We start from the raw sequence: 15,536 nt of genomic DNA, 5'->3' as shown, positions 1-15,536 counted from the left end.
AGCATAGCTGGAAAATTTTTTAGGGGAAGTTCATAAGGAGGGGAAAGACTCAAGACTGTCTTCTGGATGTCCGATGCCAAATGGATCTTGAAAAAATATCATAGGGTAGGGGGAAAGTTTCTACCCTCCATTGTCAAAAATAAATTTTTTGATTGTTCAATTTTTATTTGTCCTGAAATCTGAGCAATATATACCATATACATACAAATATAGTACACATCAAGGTATGCAGTATTTTGATTGAAATTATATTGATGGTTTTGAGTATTTCCTTAATCATTATGAATACATCTTTTTGCTCCTTTGTTCTCATTTTAAATTTTTGTTTAATTGGTCTGTTATACACTGTCATGGGCAGGGAAATTAGAACTTTTGAAATTCATGTTGGTTGCACTGTACAAGGCCATAGCCAGAAAATATTTTCGGGGAGGGTTTATGGAATAGTTGACAAACATAAAATTATATTTTAAGAGAAATTAAATAGCGTATACGGTTAAATATACACATTTATTATAAACCCTAAAGGAAAATATAAAAATATTATTATAAAATTGAATTTAGCATTCTAACTTTTTTTGCAGCGACCAAATGAATTAACTCCTTGGTGTCGATGTCAATTCTGTGGTCCCTCAGGAGGCTCATAAGTCACTCACCTCTCTACTAATTAACGGCACTTTTATTTCACACACTGCACTACAACTACACACACTGCACCTACAAATTTACTTAGATAATTATTGACTTAAGTCGCATTGGACTACTAGATGTCCCGGCGCCGCTATATAATATTGTCGTGTGAGCACCAAGCGAACATAAAGTATCTATTTCATTTCGGGGGGGATCAATCCCCCTCCTGGCTACGGCCTTGACACTGTATATTTGTTATAAAATGTGGAAAGGCACAAAACTATTACATTCAATTGGAAATTTAGTTTTAATTTAGGAGCAGTGAGGGGCATATTTTTGCAGTAAGAGTAAGTTGATGATAGTGTGGCATTCCATGAACTGTTTTGGTGCAGCTGCGAGATACTGTTTTACAGTCGTGGCTGGTCCATGATTCTTCTTAATACAGTAAGTTTTCTCAACTCTTTTCTAGCCATTACAAATGTACCCATTCAAATGGATTTGCAATTACAGTCGTCACTATGAATCATGAAACTATTTTTTTCTAATGTGAAGTTATCGTTTTTAATTTCCATAGTAATAGATATAGGTGTAGAAATGACGGTCAGTTGTCATAAAATGTGTATGAAAAGATGCAAACAGATACTTCATAATATTTTTAATTCTCTCAGAGCACAGGAATGGCATATTCACAGAAATTCGTCTTCATAGTCCCAATGTACTTACTATTAATTTATTATACTCAATTATACAACAGCACTGCCTTCAATCGAGTTTAAATGCGTCCTTAAGTTCTGAAATTACTTTGTCGTGCGTAGGTATAGCACTTGTAGCATTTTCAAATTACCCTCCTAAAATTGCCGATAATCAAAAGTGAACATCGTATTGCGAAGCACATGTGGCGTGTAGTGCAGCGTATGTAGAAATGCTGTTCATGTAATTATTTTGAATGCTGATTAGTGAAATTACGAGCGGTAAAATTATTATTTGTTTTGAAAAATAATACTGTGAAAAATTTTCAATCTTAGTAATACTTTTCAGACGATTTCTTCTAATATGTCATTCAAAAACATAGTGTATCGTTGTGATGTATTTGTCAAAATGCAGACGTTTTAAGTCAATTGAAAATCCTGTTTTAGGTCTATTAGAAGATAAAAATGCTGAGGCCATTTGTTTATTGGGCTCAAACTGAGAGCTGCATTACATTAAAAGTCGATCTCAAAGAAGTCAAGGTACTTCCTATTTCACTTACCCAAGAGTTCGCTGATCTTTGAAGTGTTGTGATTTTCTTATCTCATGGGATATCTCTATTTTATCACTAAGATATATTCCTGTCTTGCTAAAAACTTAGGATCCTCGTGTGTCCTTGGAGGAAAAGAAGCTTACATATTCATCCCATGGTATTGGTGCGAAGGGACCTCACAGTTATGAGTTTTCCCTTGATTTCTTCTTGCCAATAATTCCGGAGGTGAGTTTCCTCTGTTATTTACTCATACGTCCATAAATTTTGTTGCAATTTATTTAAAATATTTAGAGAATTCATGTCAAACTGAAGATAATGCGATACAGCTAGGCTTCATGCTCCTGTTGAGAATGGAGTCTGTAGTGCTTTTCGTCAATTTTGAGGGGCCTATGAGTACCTAATTCATGACAGAATTAATGTTTATATTGTATGCCAATTTTCTCTCTTATGAGGCTGGAATGCTGAAGTGGTAACAAGGGGCTCCTATGTGATAAACTCAGTGTCTGAAGTAAAAACTACTACTTGGTATCAAAAAAAGGGGTTTTGACCGTTTGGATTGAAGTTTGCGAATATGTCAATAGTTTTTGATGCATAAAGTAAATGTTTGAAGATTACCTCATCATAATCATAATTATGCTTTTCCTTCATTGCACAAGTTACTTATCATTCCTATTTTTTTGATCGATCCCTTAATTCATATCCTTGTGATTCATTACCATGATGCCGAAAATCCTCTTTTAGTGGGGAATTGCCTTCTCTAGAGTCATTTCCCGGCGATTTCCGTAACATTTTTTGTACCAATTATGTGGTTGAATTACTTGTGATTGGATTTGAGACAAATAGGATTTGGTGGGCAGTGTTTTGCGGCTTATTGTTGAAATCTTCTGAATAAAAACGAGTTTGCTGAAGAAATGGAGAGTGATGGTTGTAAGCTGTTTGAATTTAGAATTTAGGCTGTTAAAGGTATATTCAATTTAGCCTTGAACTGAATGGTGGTGGGAATCTTATGGTACACCGTGACAAAGTAATAGTATGGTCAGGGACGGTCAGGCCACAGGTCGGCTGGTTGGCGATCGCCAAGGGCCCAAGCTTACGGGGCCTCCACGACACACACGTCTATCGTGATGCACATATGAAAGGTGTAAAAAAAATTAGATGCGGATTACTTGAACCAAAGTATATTTGCAGTTATAAATTCTAAGTTTTCATTAATTTGCTTTTTTATAGCACAGTAAGTTTAAAAAGGTCATATAGAAATAAATAAAATAAAAGAGTCAGGAGACTGAAGAGAACCAGATTCTTTTTTGAAAGGGTTATTCGAAAAGCTTATTTTAGAGTTTTTTTTAGATTTGTAATATTAAATTTTTATAAGCTGCGAAATTCTCTGAAGTATTTTTTTCTCATGAAAATGCTAATTTTTAAGAGACAGAATAACATCAAGATCCATTTCCGGGCATGCAATTACCTTAACTTTACCGTCGGCCCCATCATGAGCCCCAGCCGAGGGCCCCCATTCACCCCTGACCACCCCTGAGTATGGTCTTTTTTAACTGAGACTGGAGTAGTATTTGAATGTGGAAGTTGCTTCTGGAGTGGGAGCTGTGATTGTCTAGGCTGGAGTTAACTGTGAAAAGATGATGATAGTTTCGAACAAGCAACACAGGTAAGTATACTTTGGATTAAGGGTAGACTTAAGATGCTGAGAGATACAAATAGTGGTCTGCCTGAGGTGTGGGTCGGGAGTTAGCAGATAGTTCTGACATACTGAACGGATCATTTGTTGTTTAAGTAGTATGGTTTATTTTTCAGTAAATTTAAGTGCCTTAGCTCAGTAGGGTATATATATATGGGGGGCCAAGATCAATAAAATGGTAGATTAAATAATTTAAATGTGAACATCCCGTGATATGTTGTTTTTTAGGTAAATATGGAATTAAAAAAAATGAAAGTGTGATAGTATTGGATGATGGATCAGTAGTGGATTCAGAAAAATCTCAAGTGGGTGGCCAAAAGTTATCTTTAGCTACCTTTACTTCAGTGGCATAGCCGGGGAGGGGGGGGATTCGGGGGGTCCGGACCCCCCCCCCCTCCCCCCCCCCCCCCCCCGAAATATTGAAACACAATATTTTTTCCCATGAAAGATAACAAAATATTGAAAAAATCATGAATTTAAAAAATATTTTTTAACAAATGAAGTTTTTTTTCGATTATGAAAAGCATCAAAATTAGTTTAAAACCCTCTAATTAGTACCCTGTTTTTCAAAAATTTTCCCCTCTGATTTCGGACCCCCACCCCCCAAGTGAAATTCCTGGCTATGCCACTGCTTTACTTGTATCATATTAAAAAAATAATCAAGTCTCATCCAAAGTTTATGAAAGTTTTATTCAAACTGATTACACGAGTATATAAGACAATGCCATCTTTTGATGTAAAAAAGTTACTATTTTGGTTCTGTGATGTTCGGCAATTTGGGCGGCCCCACAGGGGGTGGGGCATGTGTCCCCCGCACCCGCATATGTATCCGCTAGAAAGTGATGTCGCAGGTTTAAGTGGAAGGCAGTGGACAGCTTAAATGCTTGAAAATTTTCCTGCTTTGATAGATTGGGGGCTGGCCTCCTTGACTTTAAGTGGTAGCAAGTATTACTGTGCAGAGCACCTTGTGGTCCATAGGGGTCATCCAATGTTAAGAGGCCTGGTGGTCCCTGCACGACCATCACAATTTTCAAAGAAATTTGGTGCAAATAATTAAAACATTTCACTTGATTATTGGTGAAATTTATGATTGCTGATAATGCGATAGTTGCTGAGATCATTTATTTGGGCCTTTGTCGTGGCATCCAATGGCATGAGTCAGCATTTTTTGAAACTTAGTATCTCTGGAAAAATTTGGTGAAGAGAAATGAATTACTGTGTTGTACAACTATTGTTGTTCTTTATAATAAGATCTCATAATGCTTTTTAGATAAATTATCTGAAAAATGGCTTAGAAACTACCTCCTCTAAAAAAAAGTAAAAGTCTGGATCTCCTCTAAATAAATGTGTGCTAGTGGTAATACATTTTACATGAAAACATATGAACCATATGTACTTGAGCAAAGAAATTATCAAATATTCGGCTCTGCATTACTTTACGAATTGAATGTAAAGTCTCCAGTTTTTTTATTGACAATACAAAAGATGCATTTTCAGGCTGCTATTACAAATTAGACACCTATAATTTATTGTAAAATGTCATCAAAACTCAATATTGGTGGAGTTATTAAAAAATTTTAAACTAATTTTTCATCCCAGGGTTACAATCCCAGTAAAATTGGATAAAGGGTGAGGTGTTGCTATGGGTGTGGCCTATTATTTAATTTTTCACAGATTCTTCATTTTTCAAACTCTTTAAAATGTACTATGGGGAGTAGAATCAATGTACTAAAAAATCAGGACAACTTTTTGACGTTTTGAAGTTTCTGATGACCACTTTATGAAAAAAAATCATTCTATGGCTAAAATGTAAGGTTATAGTCCTTCAGGACCAAAATTCACTCCAATTTTAGATTCATCATATCATTTGCAGTTTATATCATGGTAAGACAGTTGCTCAGTATGTATTACTCTGAAATATTCAACTCTTCCCTTTGGAAGATGCTTATTCACACCACAACATGTTAGTAATAATTTGATGTAATGTAAGTTGGAAAAGGTGAAGAAAAAGCAGAAGGATTAGGAAGGGTAATGTAGAATATTTGAAGAGGTCAAAGAGAAGGGAATACCAGAATCTTATGGAGTATAGTGTACAGTATATTGAGATCATTGAGGAAGGGTGGGATAGGGTAGAAAGAGGAGTAGGTATAAATTGCTGTGGAGAAGAAAATTAGATTCATGAAGAGCTGAGTAAATCAGAGCAGTTTGGGCATGTATTGCCTTAGGAGTGTTGTTCCCTCAGTTCTTGCTAGGAGTACATAGGAGAATGTGGGGTTGGAGGCCAATCAGCTGGCTATGACTGCAGCATACGAGCACCCAGGCATAGTTTAAAGCTGGTATGGCTACTTGTACAAACATGTAGGATCCTAATGTATGGAAAAACCTTGTACTCTGAATTTACTGTTAATCCAAGAGGATTGCGAACAGAGAAAACTCATTTCCTACAGTATAAATATTATTTCAAACTATTTATTACTTATTAACTATTATTTCTATTATATATTAACTATTATTTCAAAATATTTATTCCTCTATATTAATGTTGCCATCTTCAAAATAGTCCCCATTAGATATTATGCACTTGTGCCAGTGCTTCTTTCAATCCTTGGAACACTTCTCAAACTTGACCTTTGGGATAGCCAATAGCTCTGTAATAGCGATTTCTTGTGATGTTATTCATGAAGTTTCAAATCTGGTTAATCGAAAAGACTAGTTGACACATTATTTCTAGATTTAAGCAAGCTTTCGACTTTTATAAACTTATATAAAACTTTTATACAAATTACAGTCATGTGGATTAAACTAAACAGTGGTAAGCTGGATATGCGACTTTCTGACTTTCTGAATGGTCGTAAACAAAAAGTAGTTCTTGATGGAATTAGCTCTGATGTAGTGACATCAGGTATTCCTCAAGGGAGCGTCATCAGCCCCCTTTTGTTCATTATATACATTAATGACCTCTGCTCCCAAATTAGCGGTAGAATACATTTATTTGCTGACGATGCTATCATCTATCACAAAATTAGTGATCACTCTTGACTATGAAATTCTATCATCGGATTTATGCAATGCTCATTTGTGGAGACAAGAGTGAGGACTCGAACTTACTCTGAGCAAATGCATGTTGGTACATATTTTGTGGAGTTCATCCAATCATAACCATGTTTATGCTGTGATGGTATTAACATAATGGCAGCAGATGAAGTGAAGTACCTGGGTAAGTGAAGTACCCTGGCCTTTTAGGCAGCTTGCGGGGTAGTATGTAGGTGTAGATGCTTGTAAAATGATGCCATTAAGGTTTACTTTATTTTTGGAAATCAGGAAAAGTCACATGAAGCCACATCTGGGGGATATGGAGGCTGGGGCATTGTTACAGATTTGGCCAATAGTATTATTGGCCAAATATTCACCAACTAGCTATGAAGTGTGAGCCGAAAATCGCCAAGTTCATAAAAACATGCCTAACCTTAGTGGCTGCCACAGACAAAATAAACAATGAATACAGCTTAAAATTCATAAGCTTATATCATACTTCATTGGGCATGTATACCAACATAATAAAAAAATGTTGGCTATCAGACTCTCCAAACCCACAAAATTTTAAAAATTCCCATTACATGTGAATACACATCATATACATTAGCCTGATAATTTGATTCGCAAGCTATATGTCAATTGTGTGCATGTTGAAAATATTTCAGGAAAGTCAGTACAGGGTGCTTGATCGACAAGTGGACTTCACCATTAAGAAAGAGACCAATAACTGGTGGCCGCGTTTGACTTGCCAACCCCAGAAAGCAGTTTGGCTGAAGGTGAGTTCTGCTTTGCAATTTTGGTAGTGATGTAGCTCCATGAATTGATATCCTTGGACTTATATCTTTTTGGATTGAATGATTTTTGCCTCATATTAAGGCCTAGGTTTAAATTGTAAGCAGCTCTCCAGTTAACTCTCGAGCGACGAAACTCATTACAAGCCGATTTAAAACAAAATGTGTCTCAGGGGTCCCTAAAGCAACCGCAAGGCTATTAACAAAAACATTATAATAATAATAATAATAATAATAATAATTTTTTATTCACCGGACTGGCAATATACATTGCATGGTTTCGTCACAAAAATCACTATGATACAAATTACATAAATACAATAATACAAATTACATAGAATCATTTAAATAATCGCTAATATCATAATAGGCTTTACCTGCTAAAAATTTACATAATTTAACTTTGAATAGGGAAGGGGGACAGTTTTTCAATTCAGATGGAAGTTTATTAAAAATGATGGCTGGAGTGTGATGAGGTCCCTTGAGAGCTAGAGATAGATGGTGACTTTTGAGGTGAACGTCACATTTTGAGCGAGTGTGGTAGTCATGCCATTCATGATTCCTTGGAAAATGCTCAGGATGCATTTTAAAAAAAGTGGCACAATTCAAGATAAAAATGGAGGGAAGTGTTAATATTTTTAGGTCCAAAAAGATCGGTTTACCAGGAGTCCTCTTAGGCACTTGAACCATAGCTTTCAATGCTTGCTTCTGTAGAGAAAATAATTTTTTTGCATGGTGTGAAATTCCCCAGAACATAATACCATAAGATATATGAGCATGAACATTAGCATGGTAGATAAGTTTGAGGGTAGAAAGAGATAGAAATGGGGCCAGCCTTCTAAGCATAAAAATACCAGTGCTAACTCGATTCATGATGGCTTCAATGTGTGGTGTCCATTTAAGGTCGTCTGAAACCAGAAGACCTAAAAATTTAACACAGTTACTTTGGGTAATGGGCTCATTCATCAGATTAAGTTGGTGATTAATTATAGGTGTGACACTCTTAGGGTGGAAATCCAAGAAAACAGTTTTGTTAATGTTAATTGATAAATGGTTGGTATTGCACCACTCAGCCATCCTGGAAATTGAAGTATTGACAGAATTTACCAGATCAGAAATATTTCTAGAATGTGACAGACATGAAGTATCATCAGCATATAACACAACATCCTGTTGAGGAAACAGGTTTGGTAGGTCATTAACAAAAATAATAAACAGGAGGGGGCCAAGTATGGAACCTTGGGGGACCCCAGTATTAATATCTGAAGGAGAAGAGAATGAGATATCATTACTATACTGTGACCGGCACGTATATTTCACAATTTGTTTTCTACCAGTTAAATATGATCTTATCCAGTCCAAGGTTTTTCCTCTCATTCCAATGTTGGCCAGCTTAAGTAAGAGAATATCATGATTGACTCTATCAAAAGCTTTTGACAAGTCATAAAACACTCCAAGTGAATGTAAATTTTTGTCTCGGGCATTATAGATGGAATTTAACAATTGATATGCGGCAGTAATTGTCGATCTTGCTTTCCTGAAGCCATGCTTTGAATCATGCAAGATATCTTTTGATTCAAGATAAGAAATGATACGGGAATAGAACACTTTTTCGAAAATTTTGGAAAAAGCAGTAAGGACAGAAATTGGTCTATAATTGTTGGGGTCTGAAGATGAGCCTTTTTTTGGGATAGGAGATACTATGGCTAGTTTCATGCGAGAGGGAAATTCACCACTTAGGAAAGAGGTGTTAATAATATCAACTAGTGGACTTGCTATATAATGGATTACAGTTTTAATGATCGGCATAGGGATGTCATCAATTCCAGAGGACCAATTGTTGGGGAAGGAGTTAACAAGCTTAATGACTTCATGTGCATCAGTGGGCTGTAAGTACATTGAGCAGGGAAAAGGGGTGCGAGATGTAAAGGCCGCAGAATTTATGGTGGTAGCAAAAACATTATTAACAAAACCGTTCTTGCGGTCCCTTTTGGTATCACAAGGACGATAAAGTTTAATGAAGGTTTGAATGTTACCCCTCATATCAACAGGGTTCTCACTCAACTGTGAAAACCTTGAAACCGGAAATTTCGTCTACCGTGATAAAACCTGGAAAAGCCGTGAATTTTGCCATGAAACCTTAAATATATCTCAATCTTGATAATGATACTACGATTGACTGATCAAATTCGATATGTTAATCATGTTTCAAGTTCAGGCACACGCAGACTCTTAGTCTAAGCATTTATCTACACCCGAATATTCGAAGTGTAGTAATTGGCCTGTACTATATGACGACTTATTGACTGATAGTTTCCATTTTTATGGCGGAAGTCTGTTATTTTGTCTAAGCGTTTCAATTTCAGTTATAGCTTGGGATGGACTTGCATTTGAAAAAGGATGAATGAAATAACTGGCATTTCTAATAGACCCAGAATGAACCATATACGAAAATTATCTGATTTGTAACGCGAAGTTTGCTTACCACACAAAATGAGGGCACATGCAATATGCTTCAGAATATGAGTTTGCCATCGGAATTTTACTGATGGAAACATTTCTGCCTCAAATAGGCTTTCAATTTATGGCTAAAGCCCCCAATAGACTGTGCTCACCTTGTTTGAGTTTATGTGAATAATAAAGTGAAAGTGAAAATAGTGTTTCAGCTGGTATTTATTTTGTCTTTGTATACTATTTCAAACCAAGTGTATTATAATTATATGAAATTGATTTATTACATTCTAGAAACAATTTTAATAAAATATTTTCCGCGATCTTAGAAAGACTGGGTAAGGGAAATTTGGTTACTGTGTGGTAATAGCAATGTGCGCAAAAAAAATCTCTTGGTGAGGAATTAAAAAAGGACTTCAAGTGTCCAGACGGAAGAAGGTCCTTAGGACATTAAAGGAGGCCATGGTATTTGGTGTCCGGGCAAGAGCGCAGTTGGGTTGGGCCTTTAGTCGGCCCTGAATTTTGCAAATAATAGGTGAAGTCATAACAGATATCACTTTTCATTGCTGCATTTACCTTCACGGCGTCTGTCGCGTGCGTTAATTTTTAGTTAATATTCGGCCGGTGATTGTATTATTGTTGGCTTATTAACAGACTGTGAATTTGTCGAAATTGAGACTGTGAAAACATGAAAAAAAAATGTGTAAACTTGGAAAAAAAAAAAAAAAACGTGAAAACCTGGAAAAAACCGTGAATTTCATTATTTAGGTGTAGTGGTATCCCTGATCAATTCATGTGACCAACAGCTAATATGCCTCTTTTACTGTGTGTTCACTTTGTTGTTGATATGTATGAGGAAATTATCTTATTTAAAAGCCACTTAAGTGAGAAATTTTTAATTATTTTAAATTTAATTAAAAAAAATTGACTGTAAATATTAAGAACGATTTCAATGTGTTTTTAAATATTACAAAATATAGTTATTTTGTGTTTTATTAAACTTTTATTTTTTTATTAGTTAGGAAATCATTAAGAAAAATTGCTGTCAAACTTAATGAATAATTTGAACAATGTATTATTTTTGATAAATAATTATTATGTATAAATGATTATGTATCGTGTATTATTATGTATTATGTATAAATTATTATTACGCATCGACTATCACCAAAAATGAAATTCTACCATGGTAGTGATAGTGCATGTTTTATTCATTGGAATAATGTGTACTTTCAGATTGACTTTGACCGTTGGAAGTCTGAAGATGATGTGGACGAAGAGCTTGAAAAAAGGAATGTAATGAATGATTATCCCAATATGTATAACTCCTTACGGAAAGAGGAATTGGGCTATAGAAAAGGTAATTTTATTTCTGGAAATCATCTGTCAGAATATGGTGCAATATCATTTGTAGTTCACAGTAATGCTACCTTTTTGGTATTTGATGCAGCCACATGGTATAATGTTGGGTCTTCGATAAAAATTTAAATTTTTTATCTACATATTTTAATCTAAATTGACATTATTTGTGTTTAAATTGACTATGATTTGTTAGCCTGGATGTTAGAGTTTTGGTTTTGGCAGTAGTGGATGGTTTACATTTTTCTCAACATGTTTTTACCAAATAACCAACATTATATCATGTAGCTGCATCAAATACCGACAAGGAAGCAACACTGTGAGCATATTTACATTTTAAATTTTTTCCCTACCTAATTATTTTCATTCTTGGGATTCACTGAAGTCAATAATCTTTACTTGCATAATAGTCCTGTATGCGACCAAATTCATTTTCATTATAAAGAGACTTCACCAAACTTAAGTTCGGGAATCAAATGACCCAGTCATTTTCTAAAGGCACCTATGAGGTGTGGAAAGAGTGATGTGGCATTCTTCGCTATAGGGTAAGGTTCATGAGAAAAATGCAAGTAAAGATTTGGTGTGGCATTACTCACCTTCAGCACTGATTGGTGGCGACTATTTTTTTTCTGTCATAAATTTTATGGAATCACTGTTAAGTGCTCAAACTCATAAATTAAAGTCAGTCAGTCATACATTAATATTTTTCAGTTTCAGCCTATTTCATGGGCCTCAGAATAGAGACTTAGAGACGCGATTGCAGGGATGTTTTTGGCTATCTTCTTGTTTGTGGTAATATCTTATATTCATTATAAAAAACTTTGCACTTTTCCCATTTTAGCTATGCAAAATTGATAAGTACAAGGTGTATGTGATGAATATGTAATAATAGTTGTCCAAGGTGGCGTGAGAGTTTTGCCAAACTAATTTCAGGCTTGACTTCGGGAAACCCTCCTTAACGGATATAAAAATTACACTATGTATGGTCCATTAATTGAGTTGTTTATTCAAAATCTGGATTTCATCACATAGTAGTACCACACCTGAAGTAAGTCACACCTCAGTATTTACTAGGTGATGGAATCCCTTGCCCTCTGATAGCAATACCAGATGTAAACACCTAGTTTTCCTCTTCTTTACTCTCTTATTTCTACATTCCTGGTTTTTTTTCTGGACAGAGTGTCTATTGCATTAAATCCTCCATGTAATGAATTCGATGGGACTGATAAAATGGCAAATTTGTTGTGAGGAGATTTGGTACACGTATGTGCATTGAGGGTTGCATCATTGAAGGATGATTAAAAACAGTTCATTAAGATTAAAGAGGAGAGCCTCAAATATAGCTGCTGCTGTGAACTCCTTTTGGATTTTTTTTCTAAGAAATGAGAAAATCTGACTGCCATTATGATAAAGGATTTTCATAATATATTAGTCCCCTGCATGTCTAAAATTATTAAGCAGTGAAACACGTACATCCCAATGCTTTTTCCTATATTTCTTTAACTATCCTTAGTTAATAACTCATTATTATGATTTCTGGTTGATGCAGTGATTACAGATTCTATTGGTAACTAAAACTAAAGATACTACGAAAAAAATATTCTAACTCTTGATCAGCAGCCTGGATTTGCCGCTTAATATGGATGCTTGGTTTAGTGATTACTCGTAATCCCTGAATATCGCTCTCTATATCAGGCTCTCTATATATCCAAGGGTGAAAACCCCTCAATTTCTGTACTCACCTTTAACTAATGATTTAATTTTGTATTGGTGTGATTTCACAGAGGAACAAGATCTGCATTTGCGTTAAAATGTATATTTTGTGTATAATTTTGCAAATGAAATATCAGAAAACTATTTTTGCCACTTGTTTCAAGGTGCATCTGTGGATGCACAGTGCATGATCTCTCTCCAGCTCTGGCATTAGCCTCGACAAGCTCTCAGCAGTGCCACAGATCGATGACAGGCTGCCCAGCATTATGGGACATTGTGGAATCTTCTCTCATGAAGCTATGCTGGCTATAATGCTGTGAATCTTTTGCAAAAACCCATGCCCGCAAGTTGGGTAGCAATTCAGTTGAGTTGTCTCTCTCTCCCAGAGCCCTCCCTCCCAGATTATAATGGTAGCATAGTACACTCCCGATTATCCAGGCTAATGATAGGGAGAGGTGGCACAAATAATTGGAAAACACAGATAATCTAAACTTCACTTTTATTTCATGTAATTTTCATAATTTATTCAAATCAAACGATCTATTATAACTTACGCACGTTTTCTATTATTTAAGATTGCTGTCCAAAATTGTTGAGAGCTTTCTTTTCACAACCGCAATCTCCTTTGCGGTGATAAATTTTTTGTACTAGTATTCCTACTGCTACATGTAATACCTGGTTTCCGGAAACCACCCACCTGTGGTTGTGAGGTCACGGATTCAGAAAATTGGTTTTCACGAATTCTTAGAAACCACTGCGCAACATCGAACCCTACACTGATAGGCATCATACCTAGCAGTTGCGTCTCGCACAAGTTGCCCGGGATGCAACTGCTGCAGGATGTGGATCCCTAATAACCGCGCCCGATCCTGCACCGCGATACTTGGAAAATAGGAGCACGGAACTCCCGTGAAAGCAACGGGCGCGCAATTACGCCATCGCATAGTAGTGGTACACAATAGGAAACCAGGACTTAAGGAATATTGTCTACGCAGGCGAGTGCCTGGCTGTGACGCATTCCATCTCTTCCACATCCCCTGCTGCTTTCACTTATACTATTTCATACCACTCCAGTTTGAGCTTGATTGGTAATGGCATAAACATGCCTGAGTGAGAAGAAATCTCTGGTTCCCTTGGGACGTATTCAACCACATGCGAGGCCACTGCAATATTTGTGCATTTGCGATATGAAATATGTAATTAAAAATTGTTATTAACATTTCCCTGAATTTACTAAAGATTAACTATTGAAGAAAATTCTAAAATTAATCAAGAGTTTTTTTCCCACCGCTGATTGTCATCTACAATGCTAGAGCAGATGTCCAAGTAAACTTGAAACATTCCTTGTCATCAACTAGATGAAATGATTCCATTTTAAGAAGGGAATTCTAATGGATATGAACAATTAGCCCGGTGTAGTATTGTATTTAAAATATACAAATATGTATCTTGGTGCTTTTAGTCCAATTTTATTTGTTTATAAAGATAGCAGAAAACTTCAAAAGACTGTGAACTCATGCATGGATAATCTGCAACCCAGATAAACCGCAGCTGGATAATTGGGAATCTAATGTAATTACCCCTCAGTGGGGTTGTGGTCTGGCTACATAGCCAATTTGGCATCGAGGTGGGATGAAAAAATTTTAAATTACCGGGTTGTAAATTTTTTTCTGTCCAGGACTGTATGCACATAAGACTGGTCAATTTTCATCATATTTAGTACTTGTGAAAATCCTATTATATTAGCTAATTGTTATTTTCCTGTCAAGCTAGCTAAACTTTTAGGTCTTGAAAAATAGTCATATAAAAGTCATCCTATGTTCTATTTCCATAGTGATACAGTGGGAAAATATTTCCTGCTTTATATCTATCTCCTTAATGGTTTGATTCTACTCAGCTCTGACTTCAAATCTGATGATAACCATTACAATATTATTTGTCTATAAAGGACATTTTTTGGGTCTCACATGGTCACTGTAACTTAGAGTGAGAGTTATTTTTTGTTCTGAAGAGACTTCTATGATACCTAAGCAGAAATTAGATGGAAGTTCATCTAAAGTCTACTCTAGCCTAAAGTTGTGACTGTGAATCACACGCAGTTTTGCTAAGCATTCTGAACATTTGCATATGTTATACCTCAAAGCATGGTGGACTTCATGCAATCCCACATAGCACAAAATATCTTCTAGATGTCTAGAAAATATCTAAAATGTCTTCAGCTAATGTCTAGAAAATATCTTGTAATATCTTCTTGACATCTTCTAGATATTTTGTAGATATCTGAATGCCCGCTTTTTTGATATCTACAAGATATCTTGAGAAGATATTTTCTAGACATTCAAATTCAATCCATTGGAAAAAAAATTCAGGATAAATGAGTAAAATATAATAATTTTCGGTGTAACAAGAGTTTGTTTTCAACTGACAGCCTATTGGTGGAGCAGGAGGTGATGGTTGGGTGCCTTCTGGGGATTCTTCCTGAATATTGGAACGTCTCTGGCATTCACTTCTTTCTTATGGGGGCTTCCTCCTCCTATTCCAAATTGGAAGTTACCAAAACAGCTTACAATCTCCTTTTAGATTTCTCCAAGAAGTCCGCAACATTATCAATGAATGTTGATTCAGT

General features: G+C 35.7%; 1 protein-coding gene across 1 annotated transcript in view; it reads left to right on the top strand.

Annotated features, from left to right (window-relative positions):
• The first annotated feature begins 1,482 nt into the window (after positions 1 to 1,482).
• The window catches only part of LOC124167365 (very-long-chain (3R)-3-hydroxyacyl-CoA dehydratase), a 22,902-nt gene continuing 8,848 nt past the window's right edge, over positions 1,483 to 15,536 (top strand). Inside the window, exons 1-5 of the mRNA XM_046545373.1 lie at positions 1,483 to 1,598; positions 1,764 to 1,856; positions 1,976 to 2,092; positions 7,262 to 7,372; positions 11,075 to 11,198. Of these exons, the coding sequence (XP_046401329.1) occupies positions 1,782 to 1,856; positions 1,976 to 2,092; positions 7,262 to 7,372; positions 11,075 to 11,198 (427 nt within the window). The 5' untranslated portion in view covers positions 1,483 to 1,598; positions 1,764 to 1,781. The remainder of the gene's footprint in view (positions 1,599 to 1,763; positions 1,857 to 1,975; positions 2,093 to 7,261; positions 7,373 to 11,074; positions 11,199 to 15,536) is intronic.

Source organism: Ischnura elegans, chromosome 10 (assembly GCF_921293095.1).
Source record: "Ischnura elegans chromosome 10, ioIscEleg1.1, whole genome shotgun sequence".
NCBI classification, from domain to species: domain Eukaryota; kingdom Metazoa; phylum Arthropoda; class Insecta; order Odonata; family Coenagrionidae; genus Ischnura; species Ischnura elegans.
Note: the sequence above shows the minus strand (reverse complement) of the source record. Positions and strands in the feature narration are given on the sequence as shown.